General features: G+C 36.6%; 1 protein-coding gene across 1 annotated transcript in view; it reads left to right on the forward strand.

The window, feature by feature from the left end:
- The window catches only part of LOC135799265 (uncharacterized), a 43,459-nt gene extending 20,644 nt beyond the window's left edge, over positions 1 to 22,815 (forward strand). The window contains exons 2-9 of the mRNA XM_065312292.1: positions 5,805 to 6,000; positions 8,328 to 8,471; positions 16,929 to 17,039; positions 18,334 to 18,467; positions 18,526 to 18,694; positions 18,758 to 19,110; positions 19,167 to 19,397; positions 19,460 to 22,815. Coding sequence (XP_065168364.1) covers positions 5,853 to 6,000; positions 8,328 to 8,471; positions 16,929 to 17,039; positions 18,334 to 18,467; positions 18,526 to 18,694; positions 18,758 to 19,110; positions 19,167 to 19,397; positions 19,460 to 21,739 — 3,570 coding nt within the window. The 5' untranslated portion in view covers positions 5,805 to 5,852 and the 3' untranslated portion in view covers positions 21,740 to 22,815. The remainder of the gene's footprint in view (positions 1 to 5,804; positions 6,001 to 8,327; positions 8,472 to 16,928; positions 17,040 to 18,333; positions 18,468 to 18,525; positions 18,695 to 18,757; positions 19,111 to 19,166; positions 19,398 to 19,459) is intronic.
- The last annotated feature ends 23 nt before the right edge of the window (positions 22,816 to 22,838 follow it).

Consider the following 22,838-nt stretch of genomic DNA (forward strand, 5'->3'; position numbering starts at 1 on the left):
ATGCAAATAAGTACATACGAACGACATCTATTGCCAAATCAGAAAGTTAGATTTAAGTAAGAGATTAAAGCTATGCATTGGGGGCACTCCATTTATATTTAATTGTTGATAATTATGTCATCACATCCTAAAAACCAACAAATCCAGAAAAACTAAAGAAATTGAAATAAATCCATTCCGACGTGTGAGTAATTAGTATATCTTTCATCCCAGTCTAAAAAAATGAATAATAGTCTTGTCAAAACATTTACCTCTCCGAACAATTAATTACCAAAAGTAAAACTGCGTGGGATACCAAAATCCGAACCAAAACACACAACACCGCCGTTATAAACACATGTATTCTCAAAAATACACAACACAACGTGCTCAATTCGTTGCTTAATTAGTACCATCAGCTCGCGTCCACTCAACACCTTTCATTTACATATTTAATTGTCAATATTATCATCACATTGAATTTTAATTATTCCCAATCTATGCATGCCGCAGCGACGCGCATCACACAAATTGGATGATTGATCTCGGCGATGAAGACGCAAGCAATTATCGGAAATTTTCTCTGAAGACACGTCGTGTTTCCAGCAAAACGCTAACAAGCAACGCAATTTAAATAAATACTTTAAATTACTTCACAAAACCTGCACGATGTGTTCGATGTATTCACCAAAATCGAATTTTGAGCACGAAATTTTTTAGTTTAACCGAAATTGAGTGAGCCATAAATTAACTCGTAACATTACGACGTGCAAACATTAAGTCGTTGCGAATAATTTCGGGTATTGTGCCCCAAGCAGATAATTTAACGGTTAGCGCCTGGAATGAGTTAATTATAGAAGGATTTAAGTATCCAACATCTTAATTTCATCTTTAGAATAATAACAAACAAAAAAATAAAATAAAAGGAAGAAAAAAAGTTCATAGTTTATTAAATAACTAATTAATTTAAAGTTATTTTTGAATTTAATTAATTTGTCGCTTAAAATGGCAAGAATCAATTATGTTTTGCATCAACAAAATTTAAAATATTAAAATTTTAATAGTAAAATATGACGTTTTGTTTTTTAATGGGCAATTAATTATTATTTACTGTAGAATCATAATGAATCAATTACAATTTAAAAAATATTTACAGTTAAATATTAAATTTCTGATTAAATCACAACTAAATACAATAATCATGCTTGAACACGCACAAAGTCACAAAATATTAATTTTGAATTAATTGCTCGCTGGAACGTACAGCAATAAATCAGTTTCGAAAATGTAAAGTATCACAAGTTAAAGGCTTAACATGTTTTCGATTAGTTGAGGATTAACCAAAAAGTTTCAAATCAAATTACAACAATTTATGACGTTGTTGGCATTGGCACGCATAGATATCATGTCCTGGTGTTATAAGTTAGGTTATGACAGCATTTCTGCGATTTGAATCTTTTAATCTAAATTACAGATTTCTACTTTTCCACATCCACACACACACACACAGCACATAACCATGCATAGAAAGAGAATTTATCATCTATCATGTTTTGCGTGGTGTGTAAATTACAACTGCATAGCTTCTGGATCATAAACAATCTCTTCAATTATAGATTTAAATTTGAATAAATCTTACAACGCATAAATGAATGTGATTCATGCAGGTTTTCAATTTTTTTCGCATTCCAAGAGGTGACATCTGTTAAGGATGAAGAAAACGAAACCTGGCGGATGCTAACAAGAAGCAAAGGTTAAAAATCTCTTCAAGGTGGTGCATCTGCTGGCAAGCTTGTAATTGAGTGCTCACTTACAGTAGCAAACAAATCACTCAACAATATGCTTTATGTTTGATCGCAGCGTTGAATGCGTCCGGCGATGGGCGATGAATAATGAATGAAAATGAAAATCCGCTGGCGTTTAGCGTCGTTTTCATAGACCGCGCATATTCAGTCGGCGTTGATGCGAATCAAACACTTGATCTTTGAGATCGTTGAGAGCTTGAGACGTTACGCCGTTACGGTATGTTAAAGTCTAAGTTACCTTCAGCTACCTGCGGCAACAATATGTTTAATTATTAGCGCCGAGCGTTCGCTACCCGGCTGTTTGCAGCGTGTTAACAATTTTCATCACCATGAGCATCCGGATGCTTAATTAGGAATCGCGGAAGTGACTTCTCAAGTATCCCTCGAAAACCTAACCTTAAAAGACACAATTGTAGAGACTGATTGATGTTCACTGCCAAATAGAGAGCTTTTCTTCTTCACGTAGAATATAATTATCGTCTCAGCGTGTACAATGCATGTAAGAATGCCGAAGATTTTCCTTTTTCTCAACGTGTCATGTTCTTTTTTTTTCTCCTGGCGTGCCAGGCAGAGACATGTCATAAAAAGATAAATCAATCAATACAGTTACATACATAATGCATTAACTTATAAGGTTTTGTGTGAAATTACGCTCGGTTTTTCACGACGACGTAACAAGGTCGTTAGGCGTCTAGCGCGTGAAGAAGCCGCCATCAGGATTGGGCATCGTGTGCATCGTATACATCGATTCGATATGGAATTTCGTGCGTATTAACGTGCCGCCATCTCGACAGCCAATAATGCAATCTGTGCACGGACTGCATATAAATACATAATGTGCCTAACTACGTAACTACCGCACCGACCTAGGCCAATAGAGAAAAACGCAGCGATGGAATCAAAGCGTTGAAGAAGTTCAACAAAAAGCTCCGCACGGCTTTTGCGCTAACAAGTGCCGAGCATGTCGAATGTCGACAGCGATGATGGTCGAGTTTTATCTCTGCTTCAGGCACTACTCTACTAACTAACTAGACGTCATTATTTTCGACTTTTTGTCGATAAAAACGTTGAAAAATTGATTTAAAAACATCGAAAAGAAAATTTACAATCTAACTGTTTATGAATACAAAAACTAATATTTATAATATTGACAGGTGCACGCATCTGTTACTTACGGCTTCCATATTATTCAGAATATATAATATTTTTTGTGCGCAACAATTGAACGCGGAACCGTAATGTTCGCGATGTTCACACTGCGGACGGAAATAAAAATAGAAAAACTGCGATGATCGACAAGCGATCGCAATTGTGTACGTTCTATTGAATATTATCACATCTATTTCATGTGAACCACACACAACACGCACGCAGACAATTCTGTGAACTGCAATACACAATCTTCAATAACCGTTAACGTGACAAACACACGTAGTGGGGATTTCGTGCTATACTTCCAACATCACATAACCAAAAATTAAAAAACGTTATTTGATAATTTCTTTTACTTCTCATGACGCTACAGCACTTTACCAATATGATTAATAATAATCACGGCGTGTGTTGTATGTAATTACATCATTTTTTAAATAAACATTGCGAAGCGTGTCATTAGATACAATTAATACAACACAATGTGTTTCACTGGACGCGTGATAAATGCGTCATGCTTGTTCGAACACACAAACGCCGTGCTGTTATTGCTTAATCTTGAAATCTTCACTCGAAGTTAATTTATTCAGACACCTCGTTACCGGCGGGGGTTCCAGGCGTCTTGTGTTTGATGTCAATGCGCGGCGCGTAGTTTTATTTGATCAGCCATCGATAAATGAAGAGCTCGGAATAATTAATGCGTTTAACCCGCATAAACTGAAGCGACTTAAGTGAAGTTTCACATTAAAGACACACACTTCCTATTTGTGCGATAAGTTGTACTTAAAACTAGATTTATTTCTGTTTAATGAAGAAAAATGAAGAATATGAACATGTTTCTGATGCTGGCAACTGTTGCGCTGGAAATTACATCTATTTAACTATACTGTGCATTATCAAAAGGTATTTTTACTGACAATACGCAGGAATGCAGCGCAAACAGAGTCTAGTTATGTTTGAATACACATTGTTGGATGTTGTACATGCGAATATTATGACGTGAGCTTTCAAGATGGCGCGCGGTCATTCCGGTGGCAAGCTTTTGTTCACTTTTGTCTCTGCACCACCTTGCCATGTACTTCTTTGTGCACACACACCGCACATACCAGACGTGTCAATGGGAATTTCTATGTCATCACCTGGTGTGAACATATTGGTAATGCAACTTTATCCATTGAATCCATTGTGAGGTGTATCACTGAAAAGCATAAAATTCCAGTGCTCGCATTTTAATGATTCGGTTTTTATCGGCAGCTGGCAGTTAAAAAATATGTGATCTTAGTGGTTCGAGCATTTAAACCGTGAAAATAATAAAATAAAGATTAGAAACTAATCAAATACAATATGATAATTTTTCAGCGCTCGCTGAGTAGAGAAAATGCGTGATCGTATTTTGCCGCGTGCTGAGAGAGAATAAACTAGATATCTATTATTAATTATCAATAAAATGTAAATCAGCATATTCAGGTGCTATAATTAACTTGTGGCTTAGAGTGTTTTCTGTAATCTATACGGCGCTCTGCGGTTGCTCTTAGAAGTAATAATTTGGCTTCGTAATATTATTAGAAGCCTGCGTCATAAAAGTGGCCCGCTCCACGTCAATAAATAAATTTATTAGTTTATTGAATATTTATAATACCCGGGCTTTTATGCGGAGAGATTTACAAGTAATATTCTACTTCTACGAAGACTCCAATCAACCGGTGGAAAGATTTCGCGTATACATGATATTTTAATTTATTATACTCTATGGTGAGTTGAAATTACATATTATCGAATTGACTTGTTTATTAGGTACCTACCTACATCGTTACAAAATGAACAATTTCAAGTTAATTAATAAATAGTTCTATATAAAGGTTAATTTCTGTTGATATATGCAACCAAGTATACATAAAATAAAATTGAGACAAAAATTAATTAATTTGTGATTTGTTTCCACCTGTTGTTTGTAACAAATTGAAATTTTATTACTCAAACAGATGACGTTGATGCCTAATGGATTTTGTGACACGTGCGGGGCGTGGCAATAAAATAAACAACCACTAATGGGATTAATTTAATTCCGAATCGATCGCTACGCATCATCAATCCTCAAGCTTTGCATCATTTGTTTTCTACCATCTACATTTCTAATCGAGGTGATTCTGAATGTCAGCGTTTCCCATTAGGCCATCACCATTACCATTAAATATCAACCATGCACTCGGTTTTTATTCCATGTTTATTTTGATTTTCCGTGTCAGTCGTCCGCATATGACCAACGTGTAAATTTACGACAATACTCTCTTTCCACCACATTAATTCCATGCTGTTGTGTGGCTAAACGAGCGCAACATTTCAAGATCAACATAAATTAAACTGTAACAAATATAAAAACTTACCCACCGTGCTCGCAAATTGCAAGTCTAGTTGGTTCTCACGTTGGTAGCCATCATCTTGGTCTATGAACTTGGTAATTAGTGTAAAGCACAGCGAATCGATTTCACTTATGGAGTAAAGAATGCATCAAATTAATTTGTACATTACTGTAACGCCATGTAATGTTTTATGCAATTTTAACACTTATGACACTGAATCTACATGTGAAAAAAGTAATGTGCGTTGTGGAAAAATTTATCGCTGTTTGAATGAGGCATAAAAAAATGTCTTGAAATGGCGTCTGGCGTCTGCAGACGTGTAGCTAAAGCTTGTTTAATGGACCTTGCGATTGATACAGCAGGCACGAGTCGCACTTCAACAACCGTTTGAGTTACGCTCCTAACGCGCCGATTCATATCGTCTTTTAGTATTTCATGCCGCGTCCATCATGTCGATAAATGATAATCGTATCAGTGTTCTTATACCGTATATGTCTCCGTTTTGCAGATGCTGAGAGCCTGATCGAGCATGCCGCTGTAAATTCGCCGTCCACCGATGCGACGCATGCGGCGCCTTCTCTTCGCGCTGACTCTGATTTTCCAATGGAAAGTCGGGGTGGCGTTGCACCATCTTGGCCAGCAGGGCGGCGCGATTATCACTACCATCACACGCCAGAATAACGGTGATTTATTTGCCGCCCAAGGTAAAAACATAGAAGAAAATAAAATAGAAATATGAATTTATTTTAATATTGTTTATGTGATTTATTGTGACTACGCACGAAAGTAATTAATTATTTAATTAAGAAATAAATTAGAAACGCTTAGCAAAAATCATGTGTACAGTTCACACGCGGTAGAAGTGAAACCTTCAGAACACTGCACTGCCAGAGAATCAGACAAAAATAGCATTAGTAGTGGAATAATTATTGGGTTTATTTATTATTATATTGGAGTCAAGTGCAATAGTATATTAAGCAACTATCTCTTTTAGTTCACGAGATATTCGCAATTGTCAGAAAAGAGCAAAATTGGAAAAATGTCACTTTTTAGCACTTTTAGTCGCGTTTTTCAACCTTTTATTATAGGAAATATAATTATTTAATATTTTTATCTGATAGGGAATTTTCCAGTCTATCATAATCAGCAATTCGTTGGTGGCTGTCGCTTTTAGTTTAAAAGATATTAAATATCAAAAATCGTCGAAAAAAAGTATCAAGCACCCCCCCCTTGGCAATTTTTTCTTAAGAATAAAAATTTCATCTCTTAGATTCACGTTTTAACCAGCGTATCTTATAGAGATTGGTTCGTAGAATAATCCCTGAGATTTGTACCTATTTATCTCTTCTAGTTTACGAGATATTCGCGATTGAAAAAAATGGGCAAAAATTGAAAAATGTCACTTTTTAGCACTTTTAGTCGCGTTTTTCAAACTTTTATTGTAGGAAATATAATTATTTTATATTTTTATCTGATAGAGAATTTTCCAGTCTATCACAATCAGCAATTCGTTGGTGGCTGTCGCTGTTAGTTTAAAAGATATTAAATATCAAAAATCGTCGAAAAAAAGTATCAAGCACCCCCCCTTGGCAATTTTTTCTTAAGAATAAAAATTTCATCTCTTAGATTTACGTTTTAACCAGCGTATCTTATAGAGATTGGTTCGTAGAATAATTCCTGAGATTTGTACCTATTTATCTCTTTTAGTTTAGGAGATATTCGTGATTGAAAAAAAATCATGTGTGCAGTTCACACAAGGTAGAAGTGAAACCATCAGAACCCTGCACTGCGAGAGAATGAGACGGAAATAGTATCAGAAGTGAAAATGTTTAATAACGCATTTAAATCAATGTAAACTCCGTACAATATATAACAACTCGATCAGATTTTAATGCAAATAAGTGCATTCTAGTGCCATCTGTGTTCAATGTAGAGTTGAATTTTAATAAGAAATATTTAAGACTACAGCGTATTTTTATTTCACGGTAACTTGTGTGTTTACATCGAACGCAGATTCACCGATGACTACAAAAAACATGTCGATAAGAACCATCCGCTACGTAAAATCGCGTGATCTTACATGTACACGACTGTCTCCTTTTATTTCATTCTACCTGCACTACTACAAACAAAAACCAAAACAAACAATTCTTTGGTAAACACACAAAACTAGTGCAGGTAGAATCGCGATCCGAATTTAATGCAAATAGTGCATTGTTGCGGCATCTATTGTCAAATCAGAGAGTTATATTTAGATAAGGTGCATCCAGTGCGAGTTATCAGACGAGCACGATGCTGATATATAACTCCTTTCACAAACACTCACTCTAACACATTTCATATACGCAAATAAATCTTGTTGTATCAGAATCGCGTTTCAAATGTACCTACTGCAATTAAAAGTTAGAAACTGTTGAGAACTTTATCTACTTTGAAATTTACTATAGTTAAATCAAAAGTAAATCAAAAAATTTACTAGTTTTTAATTAATTGAAATTCATCATATGTATAATCGCGTATTGGTAGGAATAATAAAGAAATATTTAAGAATGCAATACGAAAATTAAATTCCCGCAACGTGTAAATAAACAAGAACGCATGATATTTTGCACGAAACCGCGTGATATCACACGAACTTGCGAATCTCGCGAATCTTGCGAATCTTGCAGATACAAACACCTCTCTGATAAACAAACCGTTGTAATGCCGCGAGAATTGCAACCCGAATTTAATGCAAATATCTGCATTCTAACGTCATCTAGATCCAATTATACGTACATTCACTACTACCAAAAAACAACTTCACAACCCAAATAAACCATTATTAAAAATTAATAAGCACACTAACTAGAACTATTTTGCAATAATTTAAATAAAAACAACCAGAATATATCCTTCCAAACATTTTCATTTCATCATTCATCTCTTTAACAATAAAATACTCATAAAATATACATTAATCTACATGCAAACTAAAATTTATCTCAAAACCATAAGTTTTTATGTTTATAGATGATGATTATGATTACAGGTGTAAAATGCAGCGCGGAGACTTGCATCGGCCTCAGCAGTGGCACGGCGGACGTATCCAGTGACACGCCGTGTACCTGTCAATGCCATTCGCATTTACCAGCGTTCCGCGAAGATCTGCAGATCTGCGTGGACGACATTCACGGTTCGTACCTACTTACTTACACACAACATGCGTGCTGATCGCTATCGACTGCTAAACATTTACTAATTGACTTTCATAAACAACTAACAGGTTTTTCTAAGAAAATAAATTAATATTTTGCTTCATATCACAAAAAACACCAAATTATTGAATATAAATAATCATGGGAGTTCAAAATGGCAAATATGCATTTTTTTACATATGATGCATACTGTTATATTTGCTAATGCAATTTATAACACCCGCAGTTATATTTCGCCAATTTGTTTTTGTTCATATTCATACATTTGTACAGTTGTAGCGGGCATAGTAAAACAACTTTCTGTTTTATACCCAGTATTCACCAGGACAAGGAATTCCTGTTTTCCTAGCGTGCATAAATCACCCAAAGTTTCCATACATAGTTTTACAGCGTGATGATTAGCACCTCTCGCCTGCAGTTTTTCGCCGTTTACAAATTAACATAATTACACATTCAGATGCGTGGCGTCGCTGCGATTTCTAATAAATCATCAAAGACCACACACAAATGCGTTGTAAAACGTGTTGCGTCTTGTAACTTTGCACTCTTTGCTGCCACACACATATAACTCGTCGTATTCGCTAATTGAAGTCTTGACACTGACCCCTTCGTCAAGTCCGCGTAAAAGAGTAAAGAATTCAGCACTTGCACATTACGAGTATTGACAGTTCATTGTTGCGCCCGTTGCTTGTTAGTTCTTGCAAGATTTTCGTCTTTTTTGTGTTGGCTGAGTTGGGTGCGCATGCGTAGTCGACGCGGACGCAAATGGTGAATGGCTACTTTTGTCGTATTTATTACACCGGATTCTCGACGCTGTTCTTTCCATAATATGCGCTTTACTCTTTATTTCTATCGGTGCACAACAAGTTACAAAGTAGCACTTGCGCATCAACACCTGCCAGTGGTCTTCAGTGTGCTTTTAAGGCCAAACGGGACCAATGCATTTAATCTACTTCTTGAAATAACAAAAAATATAAAATATTTTTTTCCTTGTGGAATTTTTGCCTGCATAATGAACTCATCGGGCTTGAATGCTCAACCTGTGGGCAATGTTTGCTCACCAGCGTGATTAATGACGAATCAGACCCGAAAGTGCAGAGTGCACTTAAATACCGATTAGCTTGATTTTTATACATATTAATAACGTGATAACCAACCTGGACGACGAAATTACAGGGCGATGCACGCCAACTTTTCACCAAGCAACGAAAAAGTATTTTTCGCTGCGCCAATGAGGAATCAATTCTGTTTCGTTGGGCACTTAAACAACCATTACGCCCATTTATTCAGCGGAACATTAATAACGCGCTAAGTAAGTTAAGCAGCACCGGCACGAGATAACAACTCTCAGATTCGGACCGTGGATGGCATTCATTAAAAAGAAATTTGCATTCAGCCATCACCTTCGACATTAATCTCCAAAAGTTACACGATTTGCATTCCAAAAATTAAGTCAAGTGCAAAATAATTGCAATTAATTTAAATTTAAACCAGCTTTAAGTTGTGATTCGTTGAAATCGCAATGGGATGTATAAAGCTAGATAAGTAATGTTCTCATTGGTAAATTACAACAACTTAAACGCCAATGAGATTCAAGTGGCGCACCTAGGTATACACTCGTGTCGGATGTGTGCTACTGCTCGCCGTGTAGTAGTAGTGCATTATCTCTCTATTCTATATTCGCTATCGACTTTCGCCGCGTGCGCCGCGCGCCTACGCGTCTTCCTGCTGTCCTGCTCGCGGCGAACGAACGGAACGCTGCGAATTGTTTGAAGTCGGAAACATCACAGCGAATTTAATGCGCGCTAATTAATTAAATCAAGGCGGGCGCACAGTCCTGTGTGCTTGCTGTGATCCTAATAATTAAATATGAAAGTGACGTTATGATTTTGCGTACTACGAGGCTACTGCGTTTGGGTGGGAACCATTGAAGCTCTGATTGATGACAACGAATGGAGGGAAACAGAGTGTACGTGGGTACTGTCAACACTTTCTGGTTTCCTAGTACGATTATCGAAATTTTAAGTTTTCGATCGGCTGCTTTCACGAGCGTGACTCGTTCGTTGAATTCGTCTATCGGGTTTTCTTGTTGTCATTTCTGAGCGCCTATTAGGAAAATCAAAAAATGGCGTCTCATGACCTGTCCTCCCGGTAGAAGCAGTCTAGAAATATTTAACACTATGATATCCTGTTACAAATGCTAGAGAATTCGTTTTACTTTGTATTTGATCAATAATTAAACACATTTTAGTAGTGTTGTTTGTGGATGTTCTAGTATGGCGAGTTAAGTAGATCAGTTAAATTAAATTGAAGAAGTTGATTACATTGACCAATGAAAGCACGCCGGAGAAGTTGTCGGCAAGCGACCTTAACCAGTCGCTGGCTCTGCGGTCCTGATAATTAAAATCAAGTTTTTACCGTTTAAATAAACTCTCGGTTAATGGCGGTTTGGACGAACTTGTTTGGTTCGTTTGGCTTGTTGTTGAGGTTCTTGTACTTCTTAATAAAGCGACAACGAACACGACAAGACAACAAACTACAAACAACAAGCACAGCAATAGGAACAACAAGCAAATCAATTAAATACTACTGTTAGATATAAATGAAGAATGAAATAAAGAAAGCTGCAATGCAATTTTAATATTTTAAGAAATATAAATGATTATATGATTAGTTTATGTTCTCCTTGTAACTGACATCAAACGGGAACGTTGTTTTAATGCATGACGTGATACGGTTTTAAAAATATAGGTGCCTTGTTATTTTAGACACTGAATGCGCTACGGGAGGATTATGAAAGAAAGTATTGTGTATTTTTATTGAACGGTGGACTGCACACTCCACGTGATACAATCCTGATAATTTCGTGTGCAATTTGAAGATTTAAACGCCTAGTCCCGCACATCTAGGACATCAAAACACCAAACCTTCTGCGATTTATGCTTTCCTAATGAATATGATGAAAGATTCGAACAGATGTTTGTCTGCTTGATGTCATTCATTCATTCATTCTTTACTAGACTGACTGTGTTGCCTGCTCGATTAAATTTTAATACTTTTTACACATTAAATAAAAAAATCTTGTTAATATAACAACAATTAAAATTTTATACAAAATCTCATTAGTTTTTTTACTTTTATTTAATTTTGGTATTATATTCGTAATCCAATCACGTGTGCTTGCCTGAGAGTGACTTTTATTGATAGAATTTGATGATGAAACAAGGCGGGCAGAAGCAAAGCGAGCGAGGAGAGAGAGAATCACGAGAACCAACCGTATTTAAACCAGACTGTTACATGTATCTTTACCAGCTGCTTATTCTGTGCTCCTAGCACTCAAAATCGGATTTTACCGTTCAAAAGTTGAGTGAAACCGGTGAAACCGTCCCCGAGTCGTACTACGTATCTCTGGCCGAATGTCATACGAATACGAGGAGTGAATCTCATAGTAATGACCAGGAGAACATAAAAACTACAAAGAAAATATATATTATTCTGTAGAGACAAACTATGTGTGTTTAATATTAATTATTTAAATTTTTAACGTCCTTGACGCAACTTCATTACGATTACGACTGGAAAACATAATAAAAGGCATGATTTAAAGACAATTAAAGTCACTTATAGCCAAATTAAGAAATTATCTCTATAACTGTTCAATTATTGTCGTTAAAATTACCTGCTAACGGACTTTTCACATTTTCGCATTTTGCATCATAACGCGTTTATATTAATTTTTACTTTTTCAAAACGCCTGATCATGGACCTACATTCACATAGAATTTTCTTAACCCTTCAGCCGGTTCGGCGACGCAGTAAATTATACTTACTTATACGCGTGCATTTGGAAAGTCTCCACTGCGAATTCTACGCAGAACGCAGAGAAGAAGAAAAAAACTCAGCTGCACGTTGCGTATATACACTATGCGAATTAGAGATGGTCAGCGCATTGATAAATGCACATTTTATACGAATACGGTAATTTTTCATCGACTTAGCGCAGACGCCGTAAACTAAAGAATTGAAGACCGCGTTAGTGCACTCATGGGAAAGCGGCGTGGATCCGTGGATGACTCGCAATTTACTTCTCTGCGCGCGACTGCCATATGGAACGTGCAGAATGTGTTTTCTCCGCGGTAACTACGGGAACGGTTAGAACGGTGAGCGCCGCTTTGACAAACTGGCTACGATGGATGTTTGACCTGTCCCCGTGGATACTGACCCGCGACAAGATTGGCTTCAATGCGGGCATAATAAACTTACATCTTTGCCCCATCACTTCGACTACTTGTGCTTCGGCTACTTTCTCCGATTCTCGTCGCCGACGCACGCGGCTGAATACTGAATATAATCGATAGCGGTGCGCGCTGCTGAACAAATGACGCGAAAAGCGCTATTCGGCTATTTGTCGGTTTATTTATTGGCATTGGGTGTGCGAGAGTATGTGGTAATAATTTAGTTGATGTCTTGCTCGACGGATTAAATTTGCAGTAAAATTTTGTAGGTCGCGATGGGAAATAAAGAGAAACAGCGAAAAAGTTGTATTTATAGGGAAAATATATTTACGAGTGGAGGATCAGATAACTTTATGTGATCCTAATAATTGAAATCGTGTTTTACAGTACGGCTGGGTTTTAAGGATACAGGTTTTGATATTTTTCATACTGTACACAAGTAAATAAAAAGATAAAGTAATAAAAAACAGAAATAAATAAACCCAGGTGAAGTAAAAATAGAAAAACGTTTTATTTCAATTTTTACCGTTGTTAAAAACATTTTCAACAATTAAAAACCATAAAAATTAATTTTTTACTTTAATAATTCAAGAATTGTTGACTTGTTGACAATATAAATACGATTAACGATTTGCATTTCAACGTCACACTTCACACTTTGAATGTGGGAGTATAGCGTACTGTTGGCATTGATTGGCCCCCCTGCTGGCTACCGCACTTTCTGTGCTCCTGCTATATAGAAAGGTAATTTCGGGACCTGACTTTACTCGGTTGACGCAAGCAAAGCGTGGACGTGACGCTCGATATCCACGTCCGCTGCGACGCAATGGAAATGAATGAATGCGAGAGACGCTCGCAGCCAGAAAGGACACATGGAATGCTCTCCTTTGCGGACTTGGGAGGTTGAGAGGACATGCGTAGTGTGGTTTTATGCTGTGCTGGCAGCAAATCAAAACTTTATAGCTTCCAGTGTGCGGAAATGGAGAAATTTCGACGAGGATGATTGAAATCATTTCATTTACTTTCAAATTAAACTTATTCGGATTCTAAAAGTTTATGATATATAAAGAAATTATTTTAATTTTTGCATTTTTAGTAATTTTAAATTTTATGCGTAGAGTAAATTTAAAAATGCAGAAAATAAATAAAATTATTGCGGAAATAAAGAAAAAACAGTTAATTTTATAAATTTAAGTAAAAACCAAAAGAAAATTAATTTTCATCTTAAAAAAGGTCTTAAAATAACATAATAAACTGATATTACATAATATTTTCCATTGGGTGATGTGATCCTCTGATTTCTGTGTTCTTGATACTTAAAATGGAGACTTAGATTTAACAGGAAACAGTTTATCAGTGATATTCTATATCTTCCCTAGTTAGTACCATAACAGACCCACAGATGTCGCTCTATATACCAATTCGCCTAATTTTACAATTGAATGAATATTGAATATTGTGCACGCACCTGTTCTCTTTTTTATGCTGTACGAATACGTTGCATGTTTCTAGAGCAAACCAAATTGTACAAAAATCAACAAAGTACTCGTAATTTGAACTCAATTGAAATCTTTCAATAAATAATTTACAGTACATGCTCTAGAAACGATTCAATTCATTTTTTTTTTGATAAAACCATTCAGGATATACATTTTCCATTGAATATAGACATGTAGTCATCTAGTGCAAATGAATAGTCATTAAATTATGATTACTTGATTGTTTGCTTATTAGTTTTTTAATGGTAACACATTTTTATTTTATTTTTTCACAGTTAAAATTTATTGCCGACTATAAAACTATAAAATTACCATAAGTATCACATGTTTGGATTGCTTACTTCCAGATGCTTTAAACAGCAATTAGATTTCCATCCGCATTAAAATACAAAAAGCTCTCTTGGCGTGCGCGACATCCAAAAACAGAACGCATTGCATTTACTTTGCATTGACTTTACCAGACCGCATTCCGTTTCGGAAGCGACAGCCAGCGACAATGGACCCCATTAATTAACCAAAAATTCACATTAATTAGCGATCGATGACTCTCCTGGTGAATATGGCAGTCGCACTATGCGCTAACGAGGAGCGTCCAGTTCGGCGACGCGAATGGACACAAAAAATAAACGTTTTCTCTTTTAGCGTCCACACGATGCGTCGTCCACCGTTACTGCCGGGATCACATTCACATTCGCAATAAGCTACACACCAATCACCAAGCTGGCGATAACGTACGTGCGTGGACGCAGGGTTATAATTTTCTGCTTCACGTCGAAATCGCATCTTGCGACTCGTCTCAAGCCGGGATAAAATGAGTTCCTCGGAAAGGCATGCGCTGATTCAATCTATTGTTTATAATCGCACGAAACACATGAATCTCTACCGAAGGTTTTCAAAACAAAAAAATAATCAAAATAAAAAACACGTCGCTATGATAAACGATAAACAAACAGAATTCCAGCTATTTTCGGAACTTATACTGCAACTCAAAACATAGGCAATATGTGGGTATGACAGTTTCACATTTTTTCAACACAACATAACCTAAATTTTCTCCCAGAGAAAAAAAAAAACAAAAATAAAAAACATTGCTATGACAACGGTAAACAAACAGCTGGAATTCTGTGTGTTCGGCACTTATACCGTAACTCAATACATAGGTAATATGTGGGTATGCCACTCAATTCGACATAACCTAACTTTTCTCGCACGTTAGAAAAGATTCCCGTGCGAAACAATTGAACGCATCTAAACAACCACTAAGCGAACCTATACGAGTTCAATAGAATCCGCCAGACAATGACAAACGCGAAGCAAGGAGCAAAAAAAACATTGCTCACTGCTTGCAGCAAGTACAATTGCTTCAAGTAGCGCGGCACGACGCGGCGCAGCACACAATGTAATCGAAATCGTTGAACTTTAAAAAACTGAGCAATCACCGCGTTTAATTAACTCACAACTTGCGCGCACCGCACAGAAGTAAGCATTCAGCATGAGCGACTAATTGCAATCAAGAGCCATCGTTTCTAAATGTATTAACATTAACGGCCCGACGAGCGCAAGCGCATTTTTGTTAATTGCAATTATTCATGACGCGCTAATCGGCGCACAGATAGAGCTAGAATGCGCGCGGGTAATAAAGCTGTAAAATCGTAATTTATTTCATTGAAAATTTTCATTCGTATGGCATCACGGCGTCAAACTATCAAAGCGCTGCGCCGCGCGGCGGCGGGTGGTTAGGAGCGATGCTATTACGCACGATTAAAAACGGATAACTTAAGACGTCAACGGAACTATTCGCGGTGGCTGCGATTTTAATGCGGGCCGTAAATTTTACGCTTATATTAATTGCCGCACGCAAGTGGATGTAATTTGTCGCGAGGCAAATATTTATAATCGTGTTTCATGTTCCAATTTGCACACTTGTCAACTAAATGGGATACTTTACTGCCTAGGTAATAAATATTATAGAAAAAAATGTTATTTATTTAATATCGGATGTTTTATTAGAGATATATTAGTTTAATTAGATTTAAAAAATAAAAATAGATAAAATGTATGTTTGTTGCACTTTCACGCCTAAAGTACTTAATTAATTTAATCAAAATTTGATATAGAGATAGATTTTATATTGAGAAATTACATAGACTACTTTTTGTTATAAATATCAAACTGAAAGGTAATAAAATATTGATTTTAATAATAAAAATAAAAATTTCATAAATATTTTCGTAAACAAATGCATAATTTAATAATTTTATGCACAAATTGATTCACTTCTTATTAACTAGTAATTCTTAGGTTGAGAAGTCAATTTTGAAGTCAACGAGGTAATTTATCTGACGTAATGAGCTTTGTATCATTACGTTCCAATGAATTAAGGTTAAGTTAACGTAATACCTTTACAAGATATCGTCGTAAGCAGAATTTGTCACGACTGTGAAAAGGACAATAAACCTTGGCAATAGCCAACGACAATTTACCTGAAAGCAAGATTTTAAATTAAATTATTACTATTTATTTAACGATCTATTGTTTAATAAACTCTAATACCTGACGTTTAGTACCCGTATTGGTAATTTATCAATTTTTATGCACGCAAAAAGAAAATTTCCAACTTAAAGAAATTGAAAATTATTTGTGACTAATAATTCATGCATAACATAACAAGCACTATAATTTCCAATTCGTTCTTTTGCAGAATGCGTCTTGTCACCGTTTGTATCTGGATCGACATCACAACAAATTCCTTTTGTTTTTCTGCCGCTCAAAGGACAAATTATACATCCAAGCAAAGAAATCAGTTTTGCCGGTAAGTCTGCATGAATATTTCGTTGTTTCAGCATGAAATGATCATGAAAACAACTTTGCATAACTGTAAACACAGACAAAATCGTAAAAATGATTTTAGAATTACGCACGGGTCATTATCGCCCGCGCTGCAAGCCGTCCGACGTAAAGTAAGAAGGTTAATCATCGACGCGTGCCCATTGTGGCCAGACAATGCAACTAATTGTAATACAAGAAGCGATCATTATATAAACGCGGCACAGGAAGTTACGCTTCGTGGGAATTATGAATTGTGAAATTTATTCCGTTTTGCGCGTCGACGAGCGCCAGATTAAAACCTAGAACCTACAATCCCTCTCGTCTTCGAAGTGTAATATTTAGTTTGTTGTATAGTTTGCGCCTTGCATTAGTTATTAAAGTTTCATTTACGTACTGTGCGCGCGCGCGTGATTATTATTAAAGTTTTATCTTTCTGCGAGAGTGCTTTGAACTCATCGCTTAACTGATTTAATGATCGCACGCATCGACTGATACAAAGACACAACACGCAGAGAATTCTCTTTGACTTTTACTTTCCGATGCTGATGCGTAGATGAGAATGAAAGCCACGGATTACGCATTAATACGCTATTAAATACTTAAACGTGTGTAATGCAATCAAAAGGAAATGATTCATAATTCAATACGCGTATCGGCTTGCAACGATTGTTTTCAGAGGCAACAAAAGCTCGGAAAAGACACGTGCATTGAAAAGACACCATTATTTCGTATAACCTCACAACATCTGCGTACTTTTCATGTTCATTTGTCTATTTTGAATAAATCCGAGTCTACATTCGTGTAATTGAAAGCCGACAGTTATCCACACGGCATGTGCGCTGCGAGAAGTCATAATTAACAACACAATTCATGATTTTTTTACTTTTAATGAATGACATAAAATAAAGTGTATATTGAGTTGCCTATACTATAACTTCATAACCATATTTGCCTTCGATTTGGTTCTCGCATAATTTTCGCATCAAAACATTCGTTGGTTGTTTTGTTTTGAAGTTTCGCTGCGAAATGGCACAGCGAATTTATTTCTGTACACAAAAGCTTTTGCCGAATTTTAAATCCGCATGCCTGGACTCGACCTCATAAAAATGCATAATAAGTGCTTCCAGCGTTCGCTGCGCGCTTGTAACACAAACACTGACTCACCGAAAGAGGAAAAAAAACGCGAGTCAACGTAATAAACCCACTGATTTAGTATTGCGTTTTGCGACCGCGGGAAGAGATTAAATTGTTCACAAATGTATCTCGTTTTATTGCAGGCATCCAGACGCCATTATGCGCTGTGTCCGGAGCCAAGTTTCTAACCGATGGCGGATGGATAGATCTACGAAATCCTATCGACACCGATGTCCCCTTCAGATTATTCCGCGACGAAGGACGAACGTTTCTACAAGTACGTGCGATAAGTGAGTGTGTGTCAATTATGAATGTTACACATTTTTTTGTCACAGTGGGTTGGCGAACCGGAACTTCGCAATCGCATGGGAGGTCGCCTCGTCCTCGTCCACCTGATGTGCAGGGAAATTGCCAGCAGCCTTGACCCAACGCCGGATCCACCAACGATATTCACGCCGTGTGTTGCATTTCGCGTTGTTGGCACTCCAATGAAATATTTAAACAGTAATAATTTCATCGTAATTAATTACTATTGCAAATATTTAATTTATTTTATTTATTTACTAGATGTTAGTGAAGTTGTGTTTGCTCCTGATACTACAACGGATAACGAATCGTCATCCGGTCTTTCCGTTTCTGAATATGTCGCAATCGGAATCTGTTCAGTTCTTTTGGGTCTCATTTATGTGGCGTCCGTTTTTCTATACTTGCACATTCGACGACGGCGGAAGGAAGTCGATAAAACTAATGAAAGAAATGATAATCAAGGATTGGCTGAGGAGGGAGTGGTCAAAAATAATCCATTGTTAAATTTGGTGCGCCATTTTCCTACACCGGAAAACACTTTCAGTGATTCTAATAGTTCTGATACTGAACCTAATATGGATGTTATGCAACAACATGAAGAACGCAAGAAAAACGTACGTCATATTAAAAACTTTTATATTAGGAATTTAATTATTTATTTATTATGTAGATCCAATTAACTTCCGTTATGATACATCCGCAATACCAACACAAATACGAAGCGCAAGCGGCAAATCAAACAATGCTCCAGGAATCTATTGAAAGACTTCCGGAAGAAAATGTTTCAATTGTGGAGACTGTAGAAGGACGAGAAGATCGACCTGATTCCGTTAAAATTATCGGCACGGCACGAAGAAAACTTTATTTCAATCCAGCTTACTTTGAACCTCATTTACTAATTGTAAGAATTTTTATTTTATTATTTGAAAATTTTAAGTTTTAATATTTTATTTCTCTAATTAGGCTCCTCCACCGGCTGCTATTGAATTTCTAACAAAAATCCGCGAAGTTATTTGCATTGCAAAACAAAAAATGGCGGCCAAGAAGTTCACTCCTAACCTAATTGGTATTCCGGAAGAAGATCCCAGTTATCTGGTGGAAGTAGGTTCGGAATTCTCTAAAACCGTAATCAATAGACGCGGGAGTTCAGTAAGTCTAAAACGGGAGAACAGTCGCAGAAAAACGTGCACCGGATGTCCGGGCTGTGAACCGCAAGAGTTCAACTCGCTGACCGGAAAGTTGCCCCAATATTCCACCCTAGGCGCTTGTGAAAACTGCGCACTGAGTTCAGACAGCAAGCAGCAAAGTATTCGCAAGTGGTTGGAAGATGTTCCTGTTATCAAACAATCCGATGGTCCCAAATCACTACAATTGCAATCAAAAAGTCGAAAACTACGTTCTCCAACCCGATCATTATCACCTGATCATCTGATTACACCCCACATACGTAAAATTGCACCGCGACCTGCAGCTGAACCAACAATCGACTGCGAAACAAAATCCGCGTCTTCAAATCGCTCAAATAGGTCACGAAAGAGCAGCAGTACAATTAAAACCGTACGTAGTACAACCAGACCAAAGGCACCGCCTCCCCTACCACCTACCCAAGTAAAAACAAAGCAATCCACAGTTAAAGTACAAAAAACACAAAAAACACATAACATCTACGACGTGGTGGCAGCGCCCAAAGGTAAAGCACCACTCCCGCCCCCGGATATGATCCATGAAGCCATCATGCTTGCGCGCACAAAGCAACACACGTCGACGAGCAGCTCGTCCACGTCAACATCAAAGGCGACCACAGTTGCTAAGCCGATTATCAATAAAATAGACAATCTAAAATTAGCATCCAAGGCGGTCTACGAAGCGGACAGCTTGGAACGCACCAAAAAGGGTTTCAGCACACCTCCTGAATACGTAGACGTGTCTTCATCACAACCCAGTCCTAGTTTGAGTGGTGCCTTGCCCATGGATGAAGAAATGACCATGCAAAATGCGATAATTAACACCAAAACCGGTAACATGACAATATCCAAACTGAATATGAGCAACGTGATGCCATCTGACGATCATGACTACGAGTTGATTGTTTTAAAGAAAGGCAACAACGCTGGGAGTATATTTAAACTTCCTGAGTTGTTACAGAGGAAAAACACTGGGTATAGTTTAGTTAGTGAGGTGTATGTTAATAACGGGTACAATTACAGCAGTCAACCATCAACACCAACTGATTCTGATTGTTCAACGTTGGAGAGAGCTCCAAAAATTATTTATGAACCTAATAAACCAGGACATTTACTTATAGAAGTTGAAGATTGTCCGGATAATTACATCAGAGCTGAGGAATCGGATGCTTTTGAACCTGACACTCTTGATAGGAAACCCAAAATGAAATTGTACAAACGTATTGATGGCGAATTCATTGATTCTTTAGAAAGGCCCAAGCCTATTATGTTGAGGACAAATGGAACCTTCAAAAAAGATGCTTCTGCTTTGACCCAAGAGGGTATTAATGAAGCTTTCGAGAAAAGTTTTAGTAGTTTACGAGAAATCTACGAAGCAAAAATTAAGAAACCTTTAAATGATGTAGAAGCACAAACAACATGGCCGCATCATGAAGAAGAAGAAGATTACGAAGGACGAATTCTAACCTTAGAGGAACGTCATTCCAAAAGACAACGAAAGTCACCAATATCCATACCACCAGATATAATACCACCTGATATGAAGGAACCGGAAGTACCAATCTATGAACACCCTAAACCACCGAGACCTGTCGAAAATACAAAACCGCCTCTACCGCCAAAAAACGGTACGCTTAAAGGCACTGGACCTGTGAAATACACAGATGTAAGCATCCTCAACAATTTCATACATTCAGAGGATGTCATTTTCAAAAACGGAATCAATAATCAACTGATTTTACAAGCGTCCATTACAAACAACGTAGACTGTCCAGTTGACCTCGTGAGTAAACCGAAAAAGATCTGGAAGAAGGTTATCAAAGTGAAACAAGATGACAGTGGATATCTAAGCACAGATTCCAATGAATCTCATCACAAAAAGAAGCGGGAATTGTGCAGTGGTGGTAGTGAAACAGACGAAAGTCTCGGTGATGGTCAAAGTGAATCAGGCGCGGAAAGTATCGAAACACATTCTGTATTCTTCGGTAGTTTTAGAAAAACTACAAATGTCACTAGTTCATTAGACAGTGGCGTTGGTTCTGATTCAAAACATCACTGATCGGGTTCCTAGTTTATATAAATATATTAGCCATACAATTATTTAAAACAAATATGATTAATTTAGTTGTAGAAATATTTCGAGTGTAATTTTTGTACATAAACTCACACACAGCATGTGAGATTAATTGATAACAGGCCGGACGTGCAATATCGTAGTGTATAAGCTACAGCAATATTAATATTAATTTATTTCCTAGTGTAAGTCACATTAGCTTAATATATTTAATGTTTATTGTGTACAATTAATTAATTAACGGCTAAATAAGCCAAATTACTGTTAATGAAACGTCGTGCAATTTCCGTGCAATATTTTTCTGTTTTATTGTTTTGATTCTGCTCAAGTAAACACGAATTTTGTGATAATGTTGTGCAATATATTGAAATTTGTGCAATATTCGTAAGCCAGTAACACGCGTAGCAAACAATTAGTGTTATAGATATTATTAAATAAGGGGAAGTTGAATTTTAAAATGGGAAGTAGTTTCAGTTCGTATCGGAGGAAGTAGTTAAGTATCGGTAGGAACAGAACGGCAGTCGCTTCAAAGTACCTGCAAAACAAAACGTTGTACATAGAAACACAAGGGCTAAGGGTTACGTAAACGTTTGGGGCGCGGTGATGGCTTTTTGTATTTTTTGCAGAATATTTAACACGTATGTAGGGCAAGACTGAAAGATTTCGAAACAGATTTAATATATTTTGTTATCTATAGTATCTTTCCAATGTCACGATCGATTATTTTAGTTATTTATTAATAATTCATAAACTATTCAACGTACATTCAAAATTTTTTTACAAACACTTTCAGTATTAAATTGTCTATATATTTATGCAAAAGTATATAGTAATCATGATTTTATAAAAAGTTACCGCACAATATGTGTCAATTTTATATTTTTTACTAAATTGAAGTTTAATTGTTTATAACTTTTTATGGAAAATTATGATTGGCAAAAATTTAGCATAATTAATGTAGAAATTAATGCTAAATAGATTTATGAAAGAATTTTGTTAAAATATCAAATAGTTTTTGAGTTATTATTGAAAAACTGGAACTAATGGCGTCGTGACAATGCAACCACAATAAAAGTAATTTAAA

The sequence above is a fragment of the Atheta coriaria genome, unplaced genomic scaffold (assembly GCF_025399875.1).
Source record: "Atheta coriaria isolate IRGN ID8LTWV9N9 unplaced genomic scaffold, Caltech_Dcor_3.1 hic_scaffold_9_pilon, whole genome shotgun sequence".
Classification (NCBI taxonomy): Eukaryota; Metazoa; Arthropoda; class Insecta; order Coleoptera; family Staphylinidae; genus Dalotia; species Dalotia coriaria.